Source organism: Salmo trutta, chromosome 23, assembly GCF_901001165.1.
Source record: "Salmo trutta chromosome 23, fSalTru1.1, whole genome shotgun sequence".
NCBI classification, from domain to species: domain Eukaryota; kingdom Metazoa; phylum Chordata; class Actinopteri; order Salmoniformes; family Salmonidae; genus Salmo; species Salmo trutta.
The window spans coordinates 22,207,911-22,232,751 of record NC_042979.1 but is presented as its reverse complement, the minus strand read 5'-3'; the positions used below and the strand labels follow the sequence as shown (position 1 = coordinate 22,232,751).

General features: G+C 39.1%; 1 protein-coding gene across 2 annotated transcripts in view; it reads right to left on the bottom strand.

The window, feature by feature from the left end:
• The window catches only part of LOC115159593 (atrial natriuretic peptide receptor 2), a 53,326-nt gene that overhangs the window by 15,798 nt on the left and 12,687 nt on the right, over positions 1 to 24,841 (bottom strand). The window contains exons 3-10 of one of the 2 annotated variants that reach the window (XM_029709465.1): positions 22,854 to 22,967; positions 21,923 to 22,058; positions 21,670 to 21,764; positions 19,578 to 19,713; positions 14,114 to 14,198; positions 7,158 to 7,278; positions 5,900 to 5,995; positions 4,994 to 5,071 (exon numbers count right to left, since the gene is read on the bottom strand). In XM_029709465.1, the coding sequence (XP_029565325.1) occupies positions 4,994 to 5,071; positions 5,900 to 5,995; positions 7,158 to 7,278; positions 14,114 to 14,198; positions 19,578 to 19,713; positions 21,670 to 21,764; positions 21,923 to 22,058; positions 22,854 to 22,967 (861 nt within the window). The remainder of the gene's footprint in view (positions 1 to 4,993; positions 5,072 to 5,899; positions 5,996 to 7,157; positions 7,279 to 14,113; positions 14,199 to 19,577; positions 19,714 to 21,669; positions 21,765 to 21,922; positions 22,059 to 22,853; positions 22,968 to 24,841) is intronic. The other variant, XM_029709466.1, reaches the window with a different exon arrangement.

Sequence of the window (24,841 nt, the reverse complement as noted above, 5' to 3'; positions counted from 1 at the left end):
CGTGGAAAATGCACTACATGGGATCTAGTCCAAAAATGAATCATGTCAAATAAAATGTCATGGAAATCACCTTGGAAAGCATTGTGAGCTCTGTATTTAAAAGTTCCATATGCTGTGTATGTATAAACAACAGAGTGAAGGAATCTTTTAAAGAGACACACAAATGAATTCCTGTCCACATATCCTCTCGGCTTCAATACATCCATGCCCTGGCAGGGAGGATGTACATAATATCTCTGAGCAGCATGAAACTTCTAAAAAAACAGCGAGCATAACCTGTACGGTGTGTTTTGGTCTGGAGCCACTTCACGGAAAACAGAGGTGAGTGACAGCTGCTATAACACCAAAACCAGGGAGTCAGTCTCCTGTTTCACGACTCAGGAGAAGTTAGCATATCCTTTGGCCTATATCATTTCCCATGCTGAACGCTAGCTAAGGGAGGAGGGGCTCTGGAAGACAAGCAGTTAAGTTTCCATTGGCACCCTCTCTCCCCCATCTGGTTGGCTCTTTCATGAGCGGGGCCTGACAGCCGATCAGGTCGCCGGGGCGTCTGAGGAGCTACTAGCTCAGACTGTTGTCTCTCCTGTGCTCGCAGCCTGCCCACCGCTGTGTCTCACATCCAAAGCTCAGACACAGATATATAGCGAGAGAACCCAGGCTGCCCAGAGCCTTATCCACCAACACGGGTGATAACTCAATTAATACAGACCCAGAGATCAGATAATAGCACTAACGTCTGGCTTTTCAGTAGCTTTAACACTCTTGCTGTGTTCCGGTCGAATTGGACCGATTTACAAGTTTTCTCTCTGACTAATGTAGTTCACTTAATCTGATTGTCATAAGATTTGATGACTTTGTCCACACAGGGCATCTCAACACACAAAATACATTTTGATGATTTTCATTACATTTTGGGTGTTTTATTTAACTTTTGTACACCTGTGGTGTTCCCGGTCCAAATAAATGAATAGGTGAGACTACAATTAGTGTATAAAATTGAGTTCAGGCATATGCCCATTCATCAGATGGACACATTTCTTCTCCCAGACCCCCACATGCATGTGTGTTTGAGCACACACACACACCTCACTCCCCTTCTTGGCTTCCATGGTAACCCCCACGGGAACCTCTCTCCAATATAATCTTCCCCCCACAGGAACCACACCTGTTGGCATTCTCACAAACAATCGCAACATTGTTTCAATAATATAGAACTTTTCTAGCAGCTCTGGTATATAAAGCTTTTTTGAGGCCTTGCTCACAATTCATTCTGTGGCAGCACAATGACCAAACGATATACTGTATGTGAGGCTCTTGATCATATCTTTGATCATGACACTGGTGAGGAGGAGTCCTTGTTAAACTTTGACACAAAGTAGTCTGTGATAACTAGCACAATATGTTTAATCAGAGAATTTGTTATAGTCAAAATAATCCATACATTATGCTTTTTTTAACTCAAAAAACGAGTTGTATGAGCTCAGGTCAATGAGGCCTAGAGGCCATAAATAGCAAATAGAAGTTTAAAACTTGTAATGATCACAAGAACTTACGTTGATAAAAAAAATCTAACACAGCATTAGGTGATAATATATGTATTATTATGGATTTATAATCAGCTATAATGGGGCGGTCATTTTGGACCGGGAACATGAAACGAACACAACAGGAGGGTTAAACTAATATGTTTCATCAATGTTTGCCTTTTCCACATTGTGTTTCAAGTATTAGTTGTTTTTTCCTGTTTCCTTATCACTGTCATAAAATGTCATTCCCAAACAGCATCAGGAGTTACAGGTTCAGTAATGAGGTATCTCCTGCAGCAGAGTGAAAGAGGCCCTCCTGTGAACAACCTGGTAATGATTCCGTACACATCCCCTTCACATCCCCCAAAGTCTACAGTGGCTTAACCACCTCAGTGGGAGAGACTCACTCTACTACTGCTGTTGCAGAGGGGTCATAAACAGAGGTATGATCACCTACAACAACAGGAGGCAGGGAACAAGGCAGGCACATTCAACTCTAGTCCTGGAGGGTCCGAGTGTTTACTACTTTAGTCTTTTCGTCAGTGATTGGTTTAAATCAGGTGAGTGGACTCTATAGCAGCCAATAAAACTAAATCATCAATGAGGTATACGAGGGAAAAGAAAACTATAGTTCTAAATATGAGTCATTTAACAGACACTTTTATCCAGAGAAACTTACAGTAGTGAGTGCACACATTTTCATACTGGTCCCCTGTGGGAATTGAACCCACAACTCTGACATTGTAAGCACCATGCTCTACCAACTGAGCCACACGGGACCATCTAGCTGGACGAATCTTAACAAACGCTTACTTAGGGAATGAATTCCCCTGCAGTGAGGTAGTAAAGAGTTAGTCTCTTAGGGCTAGGGGGCAGTGTTCGGAAGTTCGGATGAATGATGTGCCCAAAGTAAACTGCCTGTTACTCAGGCCCAGAAGCTAGGATATGCATATAATTGGTAGCATTGGATAGAAAACACTCTAAAGGTTTTACAGCTGTTAAAATCATGTCTGTGAGTATAACAGAACTGATAAGGGAGGCGAAAATCCGAGGACAATCCACCCGGAAAATGTTTTTTTGAGGTCACAGTCCATTTCAATGCTTGTCTATGGGATATTCACAGATTGGGATGCTTGTCTATTTACATTTGACATTTTAGTCATTTAGCAGACGCTCTTATCCAGAGCAACTTACAGTAGTGAATGCATACATTTCATACATTTTTTTTTTCCTGTGCTGGCCCCCCGTGGGAATCGAACCCACAACCCTGGCGTTGCAAACACCATGCAGGGAAGGCTAGAAAACTATGGGATACTCACAGATTGTAGTTCCTATGGCTTCCACTATATGTCAACAGTCTTTAGAAAGGGTTTTAGGCTTGTTTTTTGAAAAATGACAGAGTATTTGTAGTTTTTCCAAGGTGTCTCTCATTAGAAATGTAGTCTTGTTGCGCGCGTGAATGAGGTGCTCGCTCTTCGTTATTTATCTTCCCTATTGAACATACTATTCTCCGTCTTAAATTTGATCATTTATTTAGATATTAGAGTACCTGAGAATTAATTAAAAACATCGTTTGACTTGTTTGGACGAACTTTACTGGTAACCTTTTTTGGATTCGGTGGTATGCATGTTGAAAGAGTGGATTACTGAATCAAGCGCGCCAACTAAACTGAAATTTTTGGGATATAAAGAAGGACTTTATCGAACAAAACAACCATTTGTTGTGTACCTGGGACCCTTGGGATTGCAAACAGAGGAAGATCTTCAAAGGTAAGTGATTTATTTTATCTCTATTTGGGATTTTGTGATGCCTGTGCTGGTTTGGAAAAGTATTTTGGTGTGGGGCGCTGTCCTCAGATAATCGCATTGGGATGCTTTCGCCGTAAAGCCTTTTTGAAATCTGACAATGTGGTTGGATTAACAAGAAGTTAAGCTTTTAAACCATGTAAGACAGTTGTATTTTCATGAAAGTTTAATATTACGATTTTGTCATTTGAATTTGGCACGCTCCAGCTTCACCGGATGTTGTCGATTTTGATCCGGGATCCGTGCGTTAAGAAACACCAGACTTTATGATAATAATGTTAAGTAATAACACACATACAGTGCATTTGGAAAGTATTCAGACCCCTTGACTTTTTCCACATTCTGTTACGTTACAGCCTTATTCTAAAATGGATTAAATCCTTTTTTTCCCTCATCAATCTACACACAATACCCCATAATGACAAAGCAAAAACTGGTTTTTAGACATTTTTGTAAATGTATAAAAATTTTCTACTGAAAATTGGTCAGGGTGTGACACTCTGTCAGGTTGGATGGAGAGTGTTGCTGCACAGCTATCAGGTTCAAGTCCGGGCTCTGGCTAGGCCAGTCAAGGACATTCAGAGACTTGTCCCGAAGCCACTCCTGCGTTGCCTTGGCTGTGTACTTACGGTTGTTGTCCTGTTGGAAGGTGAACCTTCGCCCCAGTCTGAGGTCCTGAGCGCTCTGGAGCAGGTTTTCATTAAGGATCTCTCTGTACTTTGCTCCGTTCATCTTTGCCTCAATCCTGACTAATCTCCCAGTCCCTGCCACTGAAAAACATCCCCACAGCATGATGCTGCCACCACCATGCTTCACCGTAGGGATGGTGCCAGGTTTCCTTAAAACATGACGCTTGGCATTCAGGCTAAAGAGTTCAATCTTGGTTTAATCAGACCAGAGAATCTTGTTTCTCATGGTCTGAGAGTCCTTTAGGTGCCTTTTGGCAAACTCCAAGCGGGTTGTCGTGTCTTTTACTGAGGAGTGGTTTCTGTCTGGCCACTCAACCATAAAGGCCTGATTGTTGTAGTGCTGCAGAGATGGTTGTCCTTCTGAAAGATTCTCCCATCTCCATAGAGGAACTCTGGAGCTTTGTCAGAGTGACCATCAGTTTGGCTGGGCGGCCAGCTCTAGGAAGAATCTTGGTGGTTCCAAACTTCCTCAGTTTAAGAATGATGGAGGCCACTGTTCTTGGGGACCTCCAATGCTGCAGACATTTTTTGGTACCCTTCCCCAGATCTGTGCCTCTACACAATCCTGTCTCGGAGCTCTGGTTTTTGCTCTGACATGCACTGTCAACAGTGGGACCTTATCTAGACAAGTGTGTGCCTTTACAAATCATGTACAATCAATTGAATTTACCACAGGTGGACTGCAATCACGTTGTAGAAACATCTCAAGGATGATCAATGGAAACAGGATGCACCTGAGCTCAATTTTGAGTCTCATAGCAAAAGGTCTGAATACTTATGTACAAAATGTATTTCTGTTTTTACATTTCATAAAATGTCTAAAAACCTGTTTTTGCTTTGTCATTCTGTGGTATTGTGTGTGGATTTTAGAATATGGATTTAACGTAACAAAATGTGGAAAAAGTGAAGGGGTCTGAATACTTTCCGAAGGCACTGTATACAGTAAAATATTTGGCACGGAACTGGACTTACATGTTTGAGTTCAAACAGCACTTGTCTGGTCAGCTCTATCCTCTTCTTGTTCATATGTTTGATGGCCACCAGGTTGCCCTGTGTCAAAGAGACAGATATTAATAACCTTCTACGCAGGCTGCGTGACAGACTACTGTGTGGTGTACAGAGAACTAAATGTGACCATCTTTTGGAACTGTGTGACAGACAGGCATCCATTCATTGTAGGAAAATAGCGAAAAGAAAGGACATGTATAAGGTTCATGGGAACATTGACGTATTCCATTCTTATTCACTGAATTCTTGGAAGGAAGAGAAAGGGAAAAACATAAGTAAAAATAGGTGTACTTTAGTGTTCCTTTAACAGAGTATGGTATCTGTGTGCCAGGTATATTTAACATGAACTCTATGCTACCAAGATGGAGAGTTATATCTGTCACTTTGATATGGGACGATAAGTCAATCTACAGAGAAGGTGGGGAAGCGAGAGAAATCCAGGGAGACACAGTACATGATAGACTGCTAGGTACAATAGGATGAATATAGCAATTGAGCAGCTCACCATCAAATTCAAGGTGTGCATTCTAAATAGAAAAAAGGCGAAAATATAATGCTTTGGATACTTTACAGCATATTCCTATAGAGAAGAAATGTGTTACATGTAGCCAACAACCACGTCTCAACATTCAAAGCCTGACGTTTTTTACATAATCCTCCCCCTTCTCAGTAGACTCATTAAACAGAGACATTAACAACAACAACACTTTGCTCGCTGTGTCCAGACGAGGTGTGAAGCACACTGTGTATCACATTAAAACCAGCCAGCTGAGCTGTGCAGAGCTCACCCACTCTCTTCTCCATCTCCTCTGTGAGCGTGTACATGTGGGTGAGCAGGAGTTGAAAATATCAGAACTCAGAAAGCCTTACCTTAAAATAGCCTGTTTTAGCAAATAGCTGATATTTTCCATGGGCAGTTATCAAGGAGCCGTAGCTGGAGCCTCTCTGGAAGGAGTAACAAGTATCCTTTCTCAGATAAGATACAGTCAGAGAAATGTTCAGGTACACTACAGTTAGGTTCAGTTTGGTTATCATTACATATACAAATATACAATGTTCACTTAAACAATTCAGTTGAGTTCTTTGCAATAGCTTGAACATTTTATTCATATGTAACTGCAATGGGTATATTTGCCAGTTAAATGAAGAATTGCCATTTTCATACGCTAAACCGTATCTCTGGGAGACGTATGTGTAGCAACGGGTGTACACAGAGTGAATGAAAAGGGAGTGAGGGTAATGTATTAAGTGTCAGCATGCACTACACATGTTTAGATAATGCAAATACTGGCAACACGTGGCATACTGGAAATAAATTGGTCAGAAAAATCAACATGTTTTCAACGCTATTATCCCAGGAATTGGACTGAAAGCTTGTAATGAAGAAGGTGTGTGCATGTGCGTGCATGAATGTCTGCACGTGTGTACTGTAAGATTTGGGATTATTTTAACAATCATTTAATATGTGTCTGCCATCGCAAACCCAGCCACCTTCAGTAAACCACCGGGAAGACTTTCAAGAATGTTTAAACTATCAAAGGATTGGACTGTCTTTCTCTCTTTCTCTGTTTCGCTCTCAATGTAAAACATATATTGTATGTACAGACACCAACATGTAACTACAGTTTTAGATATATTCCAATGCCAGTGTTGTTACTGCACATTTTGTGTGCTATTAAACAACAATGTCACGAATTGTACCACGGAGACAGATATCTATTCCTCTGTTGCATATAATAATAATAATAATAATAATAATAGATGTATTTTATATTACAAACATTACAAACAGAATCTCAAAGATGCTTTAAGAACAAAGCAATGAGAGAGGTAGCAGTGATACTGTGGGTCTGTAGAGAGGTTTTAGTGAGACAAACTGCATCTGTTGAGCCTTTTCTTTCACACTGGCTAAAATGGAATTCTAATCTGCTAGAGAAACAATAGCATCTTAATCTCTGATACACGGCAGTGACAGGACTACTGACGAAATCAAAACAATATTAACATCCAATTGTGAGGAAATGTCATAATATGAGATCGCGCTGAACGACTAATAAACAACATAGTACAGGTAATTCATTGGTTTTAACTCTTGAGTCTTGACAGGATATTTCAGAGACAAATGTACCTGTGAGAGGGTGAGACGGCTGCCTGCTTTTTTGGGATATTTGTTGGGGCTCTCAAACTGCAGGTCCTCCCACTTTATCCTCCACAGCATTCCAGCCAACTCCTTTTCCAGCTTCAGTTTCCTTCAACAAGAACAGCAGGAGGACACATTAGTAAAAGTGTTTACAACAAAGGCACAGAACTGAAACTCTAGCATGTAGATACATTACGCATACATTGTTGTTATCAGATTGTTCAAACATGATAGAATCATTACTGTTATGATCTTTCAACATAATTGAAACTTGCCATTTCAAATAAGATATTAAACGTTTGTCAGTGGTATTTCCTCAGATACTATCTGATAAATGCAGTAAATGAATGATTTGGGTTCAGCAGTCTAACACTGACAACGGGTATAGTTTGAACTGTCCACAGCTCTATGAAAAATTATCAAAATAAAGTTGTGGAATTATGATATTAACTGTAATGATGCAATGTTACAATTCTACCTCCCCAATGTTGATCAAACTGTAAGTTACCAGAACAAAACTAAATACCGTGTGACCAAAAATAGACCACTTAAAAATGTATTGACTTTTTATTTTTAAACACCAGTATAACTGGAAGTCACTCTGAGATGTGGAAAAAAAATATCCAAGTGAATAAACACATCTGGTGCAGATCTCTCAGGACCTGGTGTTTCTCAACATCCCCCCGATTTGCTGCAAAAATTCCATGTTTTTAAAATCCTCAAGCATGGCTTCAATGTTAAGAATGTGAGCGTTTTGAGGGGGAAATCGTTATTAGTTTGATACATTGAAAATGAAGGGGGGAAAAGAGCCGAGCCCACACATTCCAGGTCAGTCTAAAAGGTGCAAGACACTTCCAGATGGTGCCAGTACATTATTGCAGCGTTTGCATATTGGTGGATTTTACCCCTCTGCTGAGCCACCTATTGAATAATTATCTAACTACATGTACCGTACATGTGACATGAAAATGTGTTCTGGAAAAACAAATAAAACCGCTATTTTCGCTCACATGTAAGGTACATGTACTTAAATGTATTTCCTCTTTCTGCAAGTGCTGCATTTCCACCCACAGTGGCCAATCACCACTCATTTGATCTTAACTCCCGTCCTCCTTTGCTGGGTCTTAACATTGAAGACTTGGAGCTGTTCTTGATGTGTATGCACAGGAACCAACTTCCATGGCCCTGCATTCCAGAGTAGAAAACAAAAGGTACTGGGCTTTCTAGTGACTCCTTGACTAAGTAGGAAACTGTATTAACTGCAGGAATGTCTAAAACAGACATAAGTTGTACCAAACATAAGAACTACAAGATAAGCCTCATCTTAGTAAGTAAGTGTCTGATCAGCTACTTTTACTAATCAGCTACTTTTAGACAATTCATAAACCAGATAAAAACTTGTAAGTCTCTTGGGGTATGTCTCTATGTCACGGCACATCTAGCCACTGGAATTTTTGCCCATTTTTTAAGGAAAAACTGCTCCAGCTCCTTCAAGTTGGATGGGTTCCGCTGGTGTACAGCAAACTTTAAGTCATACCACAGATTCTCAATTGGATTGAGGTCTGGGCTTTGACTAGGCCATTCCAAGACATTTAAATGTTTCCCCTTAAACCACTCAAGTGTTGCTTTAGCAGTATGCTGATTGGTTGTTGATTTGTGTAAAGTTATTTGTTTCATGCCAGTGAGTATATACAGTTGAAGTCGGAAGTTTACATACACCTTAGCCAAATACATTTCAACACAGTTTTACAATTCCTGACATTTCATTCTAGTAAAAATTCCCTGTCTTAGGTCAGTTAGGATCACCAATTTATTTTAAGAATGTGAAATGTCAGAATAATAGCAGAGAGAATGATTTATTTCAGTATTTGGTAGCATTGCCTTTAAATTGGTTAACTTGGGTCAAACTTTTCAGGTAGCCTTCCACAAGTTTCCCACAATAAGTTGGGTGAATTTTGGCCCATTCCTCCTGACAGAGCTGGTGTAACTGAGTCAGGTTTGTAGGTCTCCTTGCTCGCACAAGCTTTTTCAGTTCTGCCCACAAATATTCTATAGGATCGAGGTCAGGGCTTTGTGTTGGCCACTCCAATACCTTGACTTTGTTGTCCTTAAGCCATTTTGCCACAACTTTGGAAGTATGCTTGGGGTCATTGTCCATTTGGAAGACCCATTTGCGACCAAGCTTTAACTTCCTGACTGATATTTTGAGATGTTGTTTCAATATGTCCACATAATTTTCCTCCTCATGATGCCATCTATTTTGTGAAGTGCACCAGACCCTCCTGCAGCAAAGCACCCCCACAACATGATGCTGCCACCCCCGTGCTTCAAGGTTGGGATGGTGTTCTTCGGCTTGCAAGCATCCCCCTTTTTCCTCCAAACATAACGATGGCCAAACAGTTCTATTTGTGTTTCATCAGACCAGAGGACATTTCTCCAGAAAGTACAATCTTTGTCCCCATGCAGTTGCTTTTTTATGGTGGTTTTGGAGCAGTGGCTTCTTCCTTGCCGAGTGGCCTTTCAGGTTATGTCAATACAGGACTTGTTTTACTGTGGATATAGATACTTTTGTACCTGTTTCCTCCAGCATCTTCACATGGTCCTTTGCTGTTGTTCTGGGATTGATTTGCACTTTTCGCATCAAAGTACATTCATCTCTAGGAGACAGAATACATCTCCTTCCTGAGCCGTATTTTTTATTTTACTAGGCATGTCAGTTAAGAACAAATTCTTATTTTCAATGACAGCTTAGGAACAGTGGGTTAACTGCCTTGTTCAGGGGCAGAAGGACAGATTTTTACCTTGTCAGCTACATGGATTCGATCTTGCAACCTTTCGGTTACTAGTCCAACGCTACCTGCCGCCCCACTGGAATTGTGATACAAGTGAAATAAGTGAAATAATCTGTCTGTAAACAATTGTTGGAAAAATGACTTGTGTCATGCACGAAGTAGATGTCCTAACCAACTTGCCAAAACTATAGTTTGTTAAAACGAAATTTGTGGAGTGGTTGAAAAACGAGTTTTAATGACTTCAACCTAAGTGTATGTAAATTTCCGACTTCAACTGTATAAGCTCTCTGGACTGTGCCCATGTGGAAGAATGGAAATGTCACATTATCGCTGGGGAGCGGTGCAATCTTTTAGGGCAGGAAACACTATTAAACCAATTCTCTCTGCCCCAAAAAGTATTTTTCTATTTAAAGGCCTTCATTTGCAGTCTGGCAGCCGCAGCACCAAAGTGCTCCACACTAGCTCTATTGTTTCATAAATCCCATATGTGAATACCTTTGCTGGACAAACTCTCCATTAAACTACAGAGCCCTATAGTAGATTCTGCTCAGCATCCCCTAACACTTCACCAGGGATGGGGAGTTATAATCCATTACATGTAAGGGATTACAAAAAAACACTAACTGTCATCGTTACATTACCAGATCAAATATTGCAATCAGATTACAGATACTTTTAAAAAACTAGATGATTACTTCAAGGATGATTTTTAAGTTCAGAAGAGATGTTTGCGAAAACAAATCTTTGACACTTCTCTTCTTTCGCAATGACATTCAAATCAGCATTAAAAAATGTTTTTCCCACCAGAGCGAGTCTGACCACCAGTCAGAGACCACTATGATGACACACCAAATGTGTTTGATGGATCGCGGGAAAAGAGCAGGAATAGGCTTTTGTAGGCTACAGTCCAAGCTATGTCTTCCAATGGTGCGACTGCTGTCGGCATCAAAAGATGATCAAATTTGGATAAACGCTTGGAGGTAAGGATGACAGCAGTGGTTAAGTCTACAGCGATACGGATATCACTTATTATTGATATCTACATAGCGCATTGATGTGAATCACACTGCTGCTCTCTCATTTATCTATTTGCACTTTACGGATTGTGGTTGTTGTGGATGGCTGTTCACAAATCTAAATGTGTATTTGAACCCAATAAAGGTCAATTCAAGAAGTTTAAGCTGCCTATCAATCATTGTTTTTGAAACCAGTGGACAGCCAGTGAAAAATGTGCTCTCACAACAGCTGCACAGTGCAGATCCCAGCCTAAGGATTAAAAGTCTGTGTTTTATTGCTCAATCTAATTCATACTGCTAAAATAAAATCCATAGGCCTAATGGACACACTTTTGATAGACTTCAATGGACAATCTGTAGTTGCTACATCCATTTTTGGACTTACAAATGATATATACAGTACCAGTCAAAAGTTTGGACACACCTACTCATTCCAGGGGTTTTCTTTATTTTTACTATTTTCAACATTGTAGAATAATAGTGAAGGCATCAAAACTATGACATAGCACATATGGAATCATGTAGTAACCAAAAAAGTGTTATACAAATCAAAATATATGTTATATTTGAGACGCTTCAAAGTAGCCACCCTTTGCCTTGATGACAGCTTTGCACTTTTTTGGTTACTACCATGATTCCATATGTGTTATTTCATAGTGTTTATGTCTTCACTATTATTCTACAATGTAGAAAATAGTAAAAAAAATAAAGAAAACCCTTGAATGAGTAGGTGTTCTAAAACTTTTGACCGGTGGTGTATATCCATTGATTCTTGAAGAATATAATAAAAATATAACTTATAAATAAATGTCTCATGAGCTTAGTTCAACTGTCACACTCCATGAGAACCCAAAATATCAGCTTGTTTTTGTCCAATGTCTGTAAACATTGTAAATGTAAACAAACACTGTATAGCCTCATACCATGGTTAAAACAATCATTTTGATATCATGGATGGTCAGTCCTTGCATCCATAGCTCTGTCTATTAATCTGAGAGTGGTTACATTTCTCCAGGCCCATCACTCAGCTTTTCATCAAAACAGAGGCGAGGCGGGCCGTTTTGTTATTGTGTCATCTGTGGATTTGCCCTTTAAACTGCTGCATTTTATCAAGATATCAAAGTGTCACCAACGAAAAGGTAAACAATAGGCCTATAGCAAATGCAGCATATGGCATTCATTTTCCAAATGTAAATAGCACTTCTCAGTAGTGCTCAAAGCATGCCATTCCATGAGCGCAGCATTTATTTTTCAACTCGAATCAATGAGCCCAATCAGTCCTCCATGACAACAAAATCATAAACAACAGAGTAGGGCTGTCTTATAAATCCTTCGTTTTGGGGTTATGCTCAGGTAAAATAATTTGGCTAATCTATACTTCCATATTTCCAAGTCCTATTCTTGAAGATCAAGGGGTATAACAGTTATTGTAATGACTGGAATTCTGATAGCCTTTGGTTGTTAATGTAAAGATATCATTTAATTGTATTATTATATGTAGTAGAACATTTTAACATCCATATATGGCCAGCTATTTAAACTTTAACATTGATTTATCTTACAATAGATTTTGTTCAATTGGAAACATACATTTCTGTCTTCTTCTAATGCCTCTTATGGAGAAAGTAATCTAAAAGTAAATGAATGTAATCAGATTACGTTACTGAGATTGGGTAATCCAAAAGTTACATTACTGATTACAATTTTGGACAAATTACATTTAGAAAGTAACCTACCCAACCCTGCACTTCACACACATTTAAACCCAGTCAGTCTTCATTAGGAAGCCAAGATGACCCTTCTTTGAATGTTGTAAGATACACATGGAAGAAATGACACCATAAATTGTGACCTCTGTGAGAAAATGTGTTTGTTCAAAACCACTATAAGAGAACTCTATATAGCCAAATCATGGAGTTTCATATAAAGCCAATGACCCAAACATATGTTTCACTCCAAAAATGCAACTGTCTATTTCCTGAGGAATACCTTTTTAAGTATCTAACTGTGAGAAGAAATTATATAGATTTGGTCATTAAAATCCTGGCAAATAGAGGGAGGCCAATGAATGTTTTGATATTAAACATAATTAATATGAAATATCAGTGTTCCACCTGTGACGGACAACATTAACATCAATATTAAGGGTGACAGTAGATGCATTCATTTACTGCCAAAACTCCATCTGCATGAAGAGCATGTGCGAACATTTACATGTCGCGCTAGATAAGTAAGGGGTGTCAAATATCCGGACCACGGGTGGTCTAAGTAAAAATAATATTGGGAAAACGAACTCAACATACTTTAAAATGACTAAAACCAAATCGAAACAGTGTAGAAATGAAAATTGACCTACATTCATACATTTCCTTGACTGTGTCCAGCTCGCTAATAATCATAGAAATTAAAGCTAGACATTCAGGCAGCTTCGGAAATTCCAGAAATGATTGCTTTTTGCTAATTTTGACGGCGAGGAAGTATAACCAATTTTCAGAGCAGCCCTCTAGACCTTGTTGAAGACCGAATGCAGCCCCTACATAGACAGGGGTGAGAGTACCAATCATTTTCCCAGCAGATGCACAAGTACATGTGGGTGTTTCTAGCCTCCGTGTTTAAAAAGCAATTATGAAAAACTAGAACTTAGCTCAACGGAAATCTATTTCATTTCACAAACAGGTTCATAGCAAAGTTCATAGAATGCGACTGGAGATCAAGCAAAGGTCTCTGTCTACATTCAGTGTAAAGAATAATAACAAAGGAACGTGTTAATTACTATTATGTGAGCGTAACTATGTAGATGTTCAAATATTTAGGCCAGGTAGTGTAACTGAGTTTACCTTGGGAACTGACATACTTTTCTGCTTTACTTTTCCACATTCACTTGCTGAGTGGTTGCTCCTGGCAACAATCATGTACGTTTCATGCTGGCATCTATAGTTGTGCTCCTAATAAATCCTCTTTGAAACACATCAATTCTCTCTCGCTCGCTCTCCCTCCCTCTCTCCCTCCCTTCCTCTATCCCTCCCTCCCTCTCCCTCCCTCTCTCCCCTTCCCTCTACCTCCCTCCAAGATGAAAGATGTTAATTTCACTCGCTTGGTCTTCAGAGCACAAGCCTGAATGAACAAAACAACTCACCTGTAAATGAGGAAGCTGGAGATTCCAAAAATAATGAGGGCTAAGCCAGACCCGACAGCTACAATCCCCAGCACTGGAAGATGAGCTGAAAATACAGGGAAACACAGCAATGTACACATTTCTCCTTTAATTTACATTTCAAGATTTATATTTGTTTTCAAAACCAAATGATGCTTTCAAAAATCAATAGTATTAAAACTCCACAATGCTTTCCTGAAATGAATTTATTCTGTATTTGGGTACCGTAAAACTTTATTTGCTTAAATCACTGAACGTAACATGCACTTATTAGAGACAGGCTTCTATTTGAGCCAGGTGTCTATTTCCTTAATTCACACAGCTTTTGCTCATTTGCATAGTTAATTGTTTGATTCCAGCATTCACTTCCAGCATTTTAATCAACTTCTTCATTTCCTGCACTAACGTGTTACCATTTACACAACTGTGTCACGTTTCTTTTTTCTTAGTATGCCAGAATAATTATTCTCCTCTTTAACTGTTTGATAGTTCTTACTTTTGCCACTTTAGGGCGATTGGCTGATTTCTGGGGGTTTGTACTCCCGAAGTTGTTGACTGTTTTGTGCTTGCCAGTTAGCTAGTAGTTCTCAGCTGTTAGCAGCAGGCGCGCAATAGCCCCGAGACTACCGCGCAGCTCCCCGGGGGCCTGCCGAGACTACCTCGCAGCTCTTCCAGGGCCTGCCGCTGAGCCCACAGAGAGAAGCACAAGATTGAACTTCACTCAACTTTCTAGAGCAGTGGTCACCAACCGGTCGATCGCAATCGACTGGTCAATGTCCAAGGCATTCCTAGTCGATTGCCCAACATTTTTGTAAAAAACCCAACAATAAACAATAAAGCCTTGTGTTCCTATTTTTTTATTTGTCTCGGGCTGATGGCGGTAGATACACTTGATTCAGCTGCCTTGCGCGCTGGGCAGGCGAACTGTTGCCATTTTGAACCATTTCATATGGTAGAAGGTACAAACTCTGCCTTCCCGCCAGGCCCGGAGAGCAAATCAAGTGCACTATAGGCCTAACGCTGGCCAATCAGACTACCGTGTCTGCAGTAATGTAGCAGGAATAAAATAAAGCTATAGCAAAGTTGATACTGTGAGATTTCAAAACTAGAGAGATACTAGAGATAGACTGTCAAAGAGCGAGTGAGTTCATGTTTAAGTTCTTACTCAGCACTGTCAACACTTTGTATTCAACACTTTTATAAGCCATAAAATGTGTGTTCTTCATATTTCCACTCAGTACTACAACAAGCACTGCAGCAGTAATGAATGAGTAGGAAAGTGTATCTATAGGCTTGCGTTGTTGTTATTATTAGTGGTTTGGGTCTTTTTTAATATCAGAGAATATTTCACTTTCTCTGTTCATAGGAGTAACAACATGAATTACTTAAATGTATGCTCACCCAGCTGTGCCTCACAAGTAATACAACAATGGATCTATTACCAGTGTGTTCATATAGCCTACCTCAAATATTTAAATAATGCATTGGCAGGGCAATTCAAGCAAAGCCAATATGCATAGATAATTTATTGGGCCGATAGCTTACTGTACAAACCTCATTGCTTCTGTACAGTTTTTAAATGGTTAATGTTTCATAGGCTTACGTTTAAGTCATGTTAAAAAAAATTACTGAGCGGTAGATTTCGGCTTGCATTTTGACTCAGAAGGTGATCTTGACTCAGAAAAGGTTGGTGACCACTGTTCTAGAGCTTTCCCTAACACTATCAACGTTTCCCTTTACTGTGGTCAAATCAACGCAATATTAGCCACTTTCAATGCAACATACCGAAACAAAACTAACTATTCAAGAGATTTGGATGTAGGTTGTACTTTGAACTAGACTGTGTTTACAGCATGAGTGGTCGTGAGTAGATGCGCTTGTTTTGAGATCAAAGCGAGAGCTGCATGTAGCCATGTGCACATTTTGTTCATATCCTTTGCTAGTTAGTGAGTTATTAGCCCAGTTATAGATCATTTGTAGTCAGCAATAGGGGAGTGATTGCTTCCTGCAAGAGCACAAAATGTTTACAATTCTAGACATATTTGAAAAGTGAGTCAGGTAATGAGATTTTCTTTTCTTAAAGGGGCAGTGTTGTATTTTGAGAAAGGCTTGAATAAGCAAAGTAGCCAATAGGCAGAGGGTAGCATAATTTGTCTGATTCTCTGTAATAATGGTATGGGAATAATAATGCATTTTATTTTGTAAAGGGATTTCTTGCATCAAACAACACAACAACATTTTCAGGCACCTCCTTGTCTGAAGGACAAGTCCTGCATGTTTTTTTTTCAAAAGTCTTATGGAATGTAGGCCTACAATGAACACCACACATTGACTGCTACTGTAGGGTGAATGATAAAATTGTTATGGGATGCATTTTCTCCATTGTTTTTGATGGTAGGCCACTCTGGTAGGCCTACATTATGATCAAATAGCCACAGTAGGCTTCTTGGGTACCGCCTCAGTGTTCACAGTAAACGCTCACTCAGTAAACGCGCACTGCAAGTTGCACAGAATTTTCACAACGTTGAAGTTTGTGTTCAGCAGACCTGAAATATGCTCAGTGCTGATTTTTCGGGGAATTGATTGGTTAGCAGCCAATGGCTAGCAGTTTCTTACTGGCGATAAAAACGGATAATTGGCATAATTTTTCCAATCATTACTGAATTATTTAATGTAATAAGTCAAACATTAAACCTCGCAAACAATTTATGATATTTTTTAAAACTTTTATTTAATCAGGGGAGACCAATTGAGAACAGGGTCTAATTTTCAATGGTTCCCTGAAAACATAAAATAAAAAAATACAAGACACAAGATAAAACAACAAGATACAATAACAAGTACATTACATTAGAACATCACAGGCATCATAAACAAATTATTAAAGTCAATCAAAACTCATTTATCATCAGGGTTTTCAAAATTCCCTAGTGGCACCAGGGAATCCAAATATAATGAATGTCGTAAGTGATTCCAAAATGTGTAGCATTATAACTAAAAGCCGATTTACCTAGTTCGGTGGAGACCCGAGGAATCTCAAGAGTTAACCAAACCTGTGAACGGGTTTGGTGTCTTATGTTTTTATACTTTAACAACGAAGTTAGGTCATTCGGAAGCGTGTATAGTAGAGCTTTGTAAACAGAAATCGAGTAATGAAGTGATCTACGGGACTTTAATGAGGACCAGCCAACCTTTTGACACAGGATGTAGTGATGCGTATTAAAACTATCACCTGTGATAAAGTGAAGGGCACTATGGTTGACGACATCCAAAGGTTTAAGAGTAGTGGCTGCTGCATTCCAATAAATGGTGTCACCGTAGTGAAGAACTGGCAGGAAAGTTGACTGTACAATCTGCCTTCTGCTGTTCAGGGAGAAGGATGATATATTTCTATAAAAGAAGCCTACTTTAAATCTCAGCTTCTTAACTAGCTCATCCGTATGTTTTAAAAAAAATCGAATTATTATCAATCCAAAACCCCAGATATTTATAGGAGGGAACCTGCTCAATGAAAGAACCAACCAATGCATAAATGTGTAAGCCATCTGAAATATTTCTAAGATAATTTGAAAACAGCATACATTTAGTTTTCCCGCATTAAGTACCAATTTTTTATTAACAAGGTCTTTCTGCAAGGCAACAAAATCAGATTGCAGCTCCAACATAGCCTGGTCAGCCAAGCAATAGCTTACATAACAGTGACATCTGCATACAGAATGTTGCAGGTTTTTGAAAATAGACCAATATTATTTATATAAATAGTAAAGAGAACAGGTCCCAAAATCAAGCTCTCAGGGATACTTTTAGTAATATTATGGTAACCTTGTAAATAATTCATTTAGACCAGGCGTTTATTTGAAACAGGCTTTGATCTGCTGAAATGTGTGCCGTTGCCTGGCTATTAAAAGGAACGGCCGGCTATTTGAGACACCGTTTAATTGTAGTTTTAGGGTATTCTATATTAGCCAGCACTTACAGACATAATATCCACCAGTAACATTTCCTAAAAATAACATATTGTACTTCCACACTAGCCTAAATTAAGCTCACACTAACCTAAATTAAGCTCACACTGGCCTAAATTAAACTCACACTGGCCTAAATTAAACTCACACTGGCCAAAATTAAACTCACACTGGCCAAAATTAAACTCACACTGGCCTAAATTAAACTCACACTGGCCAAAATTAAACTCACACTGGCCTAAATTAAACTCACACTGTCCTAAATTAAACTCACACTGGCCTAAATTAAACTCACACTGTCCTAAATTAAACTCACACTGTCCTAAATTAAACTCACACTGGCTTAAATTAAACTCACACTGGCCTAAATTAAACTCACACTGGCCTAAATTAAGCTCACACTGGCCTAAATTAAGCTCACACTGGCCTAAATTAAGCTCACACTGGCCTAAATTAAGCTCACACTGGCCTAAATTAAACTCACACTGGCCTAAATTAAACTCACACTGGCCTAAATTAAGCTCACACTGGCCTAAATTAAACTCACACTGGCTTAAATTAAACTCACACTGGCCTAAATTAAACTCACACTGGCTTAAATTAAACTCACACTGGCCTAAATTAAACTCACACTGGCCTAAATTAAACTCACACTGGCTTAAATTAAACTCACACTGGCCTAAATTAAACTCACACTGCCTTAAATTAAGCTCACACTGGCCTAAATTAAGCTCACACTGGCCTAAATTAAACTCACACTGGCCTAAATTAAGCTCACACTGTCCTAAATTAAACTCACACTGGCCTACATTAAACTCACACTGGCCTAAATTAAATAAACTGGCCTAAATTGATGTCTTGAAGATATATGTAACGCACCACTTGCTGCATCACCGCAGTTTTTTCAAATGTGCCTTTTTCAACCATCCTCCTATAAGTGACCCTCTGCGTGGCTCCATTACAGTTCACCTTCAGTCCAACTCATGCTAACTGAGTCAGAAGGTCATTCCTAGACAAGGCAGAATCCTGTTTGCCTCTTAACCTTGTTCAGCAGGCATACTGTAGTATATCATCGTGCATGAGTGTCTCTCTCCGGTCTTCCTCATATACCCCTGAGACAGCCAGACTCACAAGTCAGATAATCATTTGTGGATGGACTCTATTTGGAGAGATTGTTACTTCTCATCACTCTCCCCCTCATTCAATATCTATAGGTACCATATCAACACATTGTAGTGACCTACCTAATTATTATTTATTAGCTAATACATGTATATTACTTCATAATAAGTGTTGCTCCTTCTACAGTACGCAGGTTTTTTCATCCATATGTTCCTTCCATGAAAAACCATGTTGCACATGAAACAGAACCAACGCAGACGGCACAACATGTAGCTGAATTAGTCAAACTGCTGTACTACTATATAAGCACCTGACTTAACTATGAATCACTTGTACAGGAGCCAGTCTACTTTACATACCATCAGCGCAGGTGGGGTCATCAGAAGAAAAGACACACGGTGGGTTATCCAGAGGTGGGCTTCCTTTGGGCCAATGAATCCTCTCCGTTGAGGACCAGATGATCTCTTTGTTAGTTCCATTGTAATAGGCTACAAGCTGCAAAACATCAAGAAAACGTTTATGCAATTTTTACAAACGCGATGGCAGAAATTCCCATGGCCAAATGATTCATTCAGAGGGATGAAAACGGAGCATGTTACCTAATTAAAATGAGCTGTTTTTCTCCCACTTCAAATAAGAGCACAAAGCACAGTATTACTCTAACGAGTGCCTGTTTAAATTCACAGTAGCATTAAAGCTGCATATTAAAATAGCTGTTACTCTTGTTCAGTGCCTTTAAAACCTATAAGCCCATCAGTGAAGAAAGCAAATCATTGGCATGCTTTTTTGGGGCACGTCAATAATAAATAAATATGTGACTAAAATGTTCAACATTAACATATACTAATATGTATAGCAAGACACGATATTGTTGACAACAGAACTGGCACTTTTCAGACAAATTAGCTGTTTGGAAAAGGTTGTCTGAGAAACGGTGGCCTTTCAGCTCTAGCAATGGGAGGTTTATTGTTTGATGCTATGGGATTTGTCAGCCCAGTCAATAGCTTCCCTTTTCACAGAAGGGCATTGTGAAACATGACTCCCATGTCTCTAACCAGCCGCTGGAGAATGTCAATTTAGCCTCCTAGTGGAGGGCCAGACAGGCATGTTGGGTCTCACTGCTGGTCAGTCTGTGAAGGGGAAGGGCAGCCCCACTCAGAGGGATGGAAAAACAATGCAGGTTGTAAGAGTTTGTTGTGGAGCAGGAGGACCACTCAACTCAACCAGTTATCAATGGATTCACTAGTTCCTGGTTTCTACAAGGCCCGTGTCTTTCTAATCAGCTATTTATTCACATCGGGAAGTTTTGGTTAGGTTAGTGGACTCTCTGATCGATCTGGAACATTTTTGTCCTCCAGAGAGCAACTCTGGAACAGTTCAGAGAGTCATGGAAGTGTTTGTAGAGCACAAGACAAGATAAACAAATATCTTCATTTGAATTTGAGGGAAATTGTTGTTTTTTACACATCTTATCATTAAAAGAGTACTGTACTCCAGAATACTGTTTCTCCCAAACAGTAATAGCCTTTAGCCTTTGCATGACGTTGAACATTTGCTTTTAATTACATTGATGGCATATTGGCAATTCCAAGCAAAGCATTGGGATTTCAGCTCCACATAACTCATTATGCGGAGAGGAATTTCGAGGGAAATTGTTGTTTCAGTAATTACAGCAACTGTAACATCTGTAACAGATTAGACCGGTCACCCAAAAGCACTGCTCTCACTCATTACTAGTATTTACTACTGAAATATAAAATAGAAAAACCATAAAGTAAAAAAATGTATCTTTTGACAACATATATTTTTGTATTTTAGAAATATAAATGTCTATGGAAATGTTGGCTAGAGCCATAAACAATAGCTATAATATCTGTGAGATATTGTAAAAGCAGGAATTTGAAAATGAACACTGTTATTGAAAGTTCACATAGGAAAACACATATTGATAATGCCAAATGTTTACTTGGAGAACTCTTAATTATTATCTTGTAAATCACACTCAAAACTAACCTAAAAGTACCTTTGTCATAGTGAACATATGGCCACTCATCAAAGCATATTTACATGACATCATTACATGCAGCTCAAATCTCATGATGATGCCAAAGTGATCAGTCTATCTGAGCCAATCAGAGCCATGAGCTGCAGTCACCACTACTGTGCATTGTGTGCACTTCAGACCACAATTTAAACAGTATAAAATAAGGATGCACTGTCTACCACTAGAGTAAATTAGCAACAAATGTATTGTGTAATGTTTATAAGCTATTGGTCCTTTTTGAAATAGTAATAAGTATCATGACTTTAACACAACTGTACAGTTAACTTGCCAGAAAAACAAAGCCTGAAAACAAAATAGCAAGTTGTGTCTTTCTGTGAGTGGCTTCTAAAATAGAAAAGCTTTAGATGTCTTGCTTAAATTGATCTACCTGCAGAAGTATCACTTACCCCATACTCTCCAGATTCCTGATTTGTCATTGCCCAGAGGTTAAAATCAGTGTTCCTGGCATTGTTTTTGTCTGTGGTCACAAGTCCTGTAACCCCTTAAACACAGAAAACATTCACATTTAGACATTTCATATCACTCATAATGCAACAATGGGTTTAACAAATGCAATACCTTTTTCCTTCCCAATTGACACCAAATAGATGAATGCAAAGTCAACTAAAAACAGCACCATGATCAACTCATAATATTCACCCCAGAATCGCAGGTTTTGCATCCTCTGTGTGATGCTGATTCCATCGTTCTGGGAGCCTCCCTCAGCTAGCGTCTCCTCCAAGGCCTTAGCATACATCACAAAGCCATCATAAAAGCAGCCAGCGATGAAATCCATCTGAAAGGAATGGAATGGAGGTCTGTACATAAGCCAGCAACAAGTCTGGAACCAACAGGAACCTGAACAGCTTCTACCACCAAGCCACAAGACTGATAAACGGTTAGTTAATTAGTTAACCAAATAGCTACCTGGACTATCTACATTAACCCTTGTTGCATTTGACTCATCACATATGCTGCTGCTACTGTTTATTATCTATCCTGCTGCCTAGTCACTTTATCCCTACCTATATGTACATATCTAGCTCAATTACCTCGTACCCACTGCACATCGACTCGGTACTGGTACCCCGTGTATATAGTCAAGTTATTATTACTCATTGTGTATTTATTCCTTATGTTATTATTTTTCTATTATTTCAAAAATATTCTCTCTGCATTGTCGGGAAGGGCCCGAATGTAAGCATTTCACTTGTTGTTTACGAAGCATGTGACAAATGACATTTGGTTGATTGATTGACTTTGTTTACTATTTGCCTGGAATTCTACCTTGACGCCTATAAGCATGGGTCTATGGCTGTCTCTATTTAAATATCTGTTTGCATACACTTAGTCTGCCAAAAGGCTATACATCTTCACAAAGAAGAGTGAAGTTTTTCATGAATCAAAGAAGTCCATTATTAACTATGCATAAATTATCTGCTTTATGATCTCTCTCGGGTCCTTTGAAAGATATTTCAAAAACACAGTGCTTTTTTCTAGTGTGGAGAATCCTATCAAAGGTGTAAAAGCCTTTCAACAAGTAACTTTTTGGCTCTGATGCTGAGATGTGGCATGATTTCAAACAACTTACCAGAGAGGGTTCAATGTTCACATCAAAGTCCTTCTGAGCTCTAATGTGGAGCTCATCTTGAAACTGTTTGTACTCTGGATTATCAGGCTCCCTGTATGTTATTACCAACACAGACTGGGAGGAAGAGAGAGACAACAATGAGAAAGTGGAGCATTCCTGGGGAATTACACAGGGACGTAATTTCAACCTCAGTCAATAGGGGACTTAGCTTTGGGACACAACATCAGTAGTCTGTGTATTGCTTGGACTCCCTGAGTTGTGCATCGTTCGCTATCAAATAAACATGAATCCAACTTTCGTCCAAACAGCAGACCAGGCAATTCACGTCAGACTTCCTACCACAAAACCTACCACTGTCTACACAGCAGGAATATGGTACGGTTTTGACAAAAGTTGGATTCATATGTTTATTTGATAGCGAGGGACACATTTCACTTGACGTCTGGTGGGTAGAGTTCCTAGAAATTATACATATACCTGTATTGACAGGAAAGGTTTTTTTGGTGTAGTCGCAACCCACCAAAACAATTCACAACTCAGGGAGTCCCAACTAATACACAGACTCTCGATGTTGTGTCCCAAAGCTATACATTCTACAAACACGTCACACAATAATTAGATGCTACGCACTAGCTCAGCACCTAGATTAAACTCTAGTTTCATGTCAAGTCAAACAGCAGTTACCTAGCCAAAGCAATCTAGTACAGCCATCTTTACCTCTGCACAGGTCCCTGCAGCTGCATTCTTCATAAAGCCAGCCAGCCATACAAACTGCCTTCCCTCCCGCTCCCATGCATCTGCATGGTCCTAAAATCAGAACCTAATACCTCTAAACTGCATTTTCCTTTTAATCGGGATTGGAATGATTTTAGTATCCTATTTTAAATTGTTGGTGTTGAGCTGCCGTGCCTGAAATTACACCCAGAGCATCATAAACATGTACCAACTACTGTTTGACAGATTTATAATGGTATGCAGAGTGATTTCCTACTGGGTGGAAATGTCAATGATAAACATTACATTTGAAGTGTATTGTAAACACCAGAAGTAGGATTAATGATGAACAGATGTCTCCTCTTTTATAATCTAAACGGTCTAATTAAAAGTCCATTATGAGTAAACAGCAACAACATTATTTATAGTGAAGAATACACAATCTGCTGTATCCAAATGCACTTAAACTTAGAGATATGTCTTGAAGAGAAGGCAAAAACATAGAAGAGCTGCTGTGGTAACTCTGTATATTGCTTATGTTATCCCTCAATTCTAGTTGCACCACTTGTTACAAATTTGCTATTACACTACAGTTGTGGCTTGTTGCATATTGTTTGATTATGTCTGGATGGAAAAGCACACTTTCTGCCAAAGACTCAACATAAGGTCATCACTTGAGTTTTGACTTGTACTGTGCCTTGATATACTGAAATAAGCTTCATCCTGCCGAATGGCTCGACACAGTAATGATCAACAACCCACAACCAACTTCCAAAACAATCAATGTTCTATGTGCAGCATATTGCCATTTTACTGAGTTACAGTTCATATGAGGAAATCAGTCAATTGAAATAAATGAATTAGGGCCTAATCTATGGATTTCACATGACTTGGAATACAGATATGCGTCTGTTGGTCAAAGATACTTTACAAAAAATAGGCCTCAGGATCTTGTCACGGTATTTCTGTGCATTTAAATTGCCATCAAAAAAAGGAATCAATATTAACTATGTATTAGTAAATCTCTACAAAGTTCTTTAGCTTATCTAAAATCCAATCAAAGTGTATTGGTCCCGTGCACAGGATACAGGGTGTAAACGGTACAGTGAAATGCTTACTGGCAAGCTCTCAACAGTGCAATACACATTTATAAAAAAAGGTACATAATATGTCATAGAAAAGTAGTAAGAAGAAAAATAGCCATGTTTGTTAATATATACATAATATTAATATACAGTATAGACTATGAAATGTGCTAAAGTAAGTAGTGACAT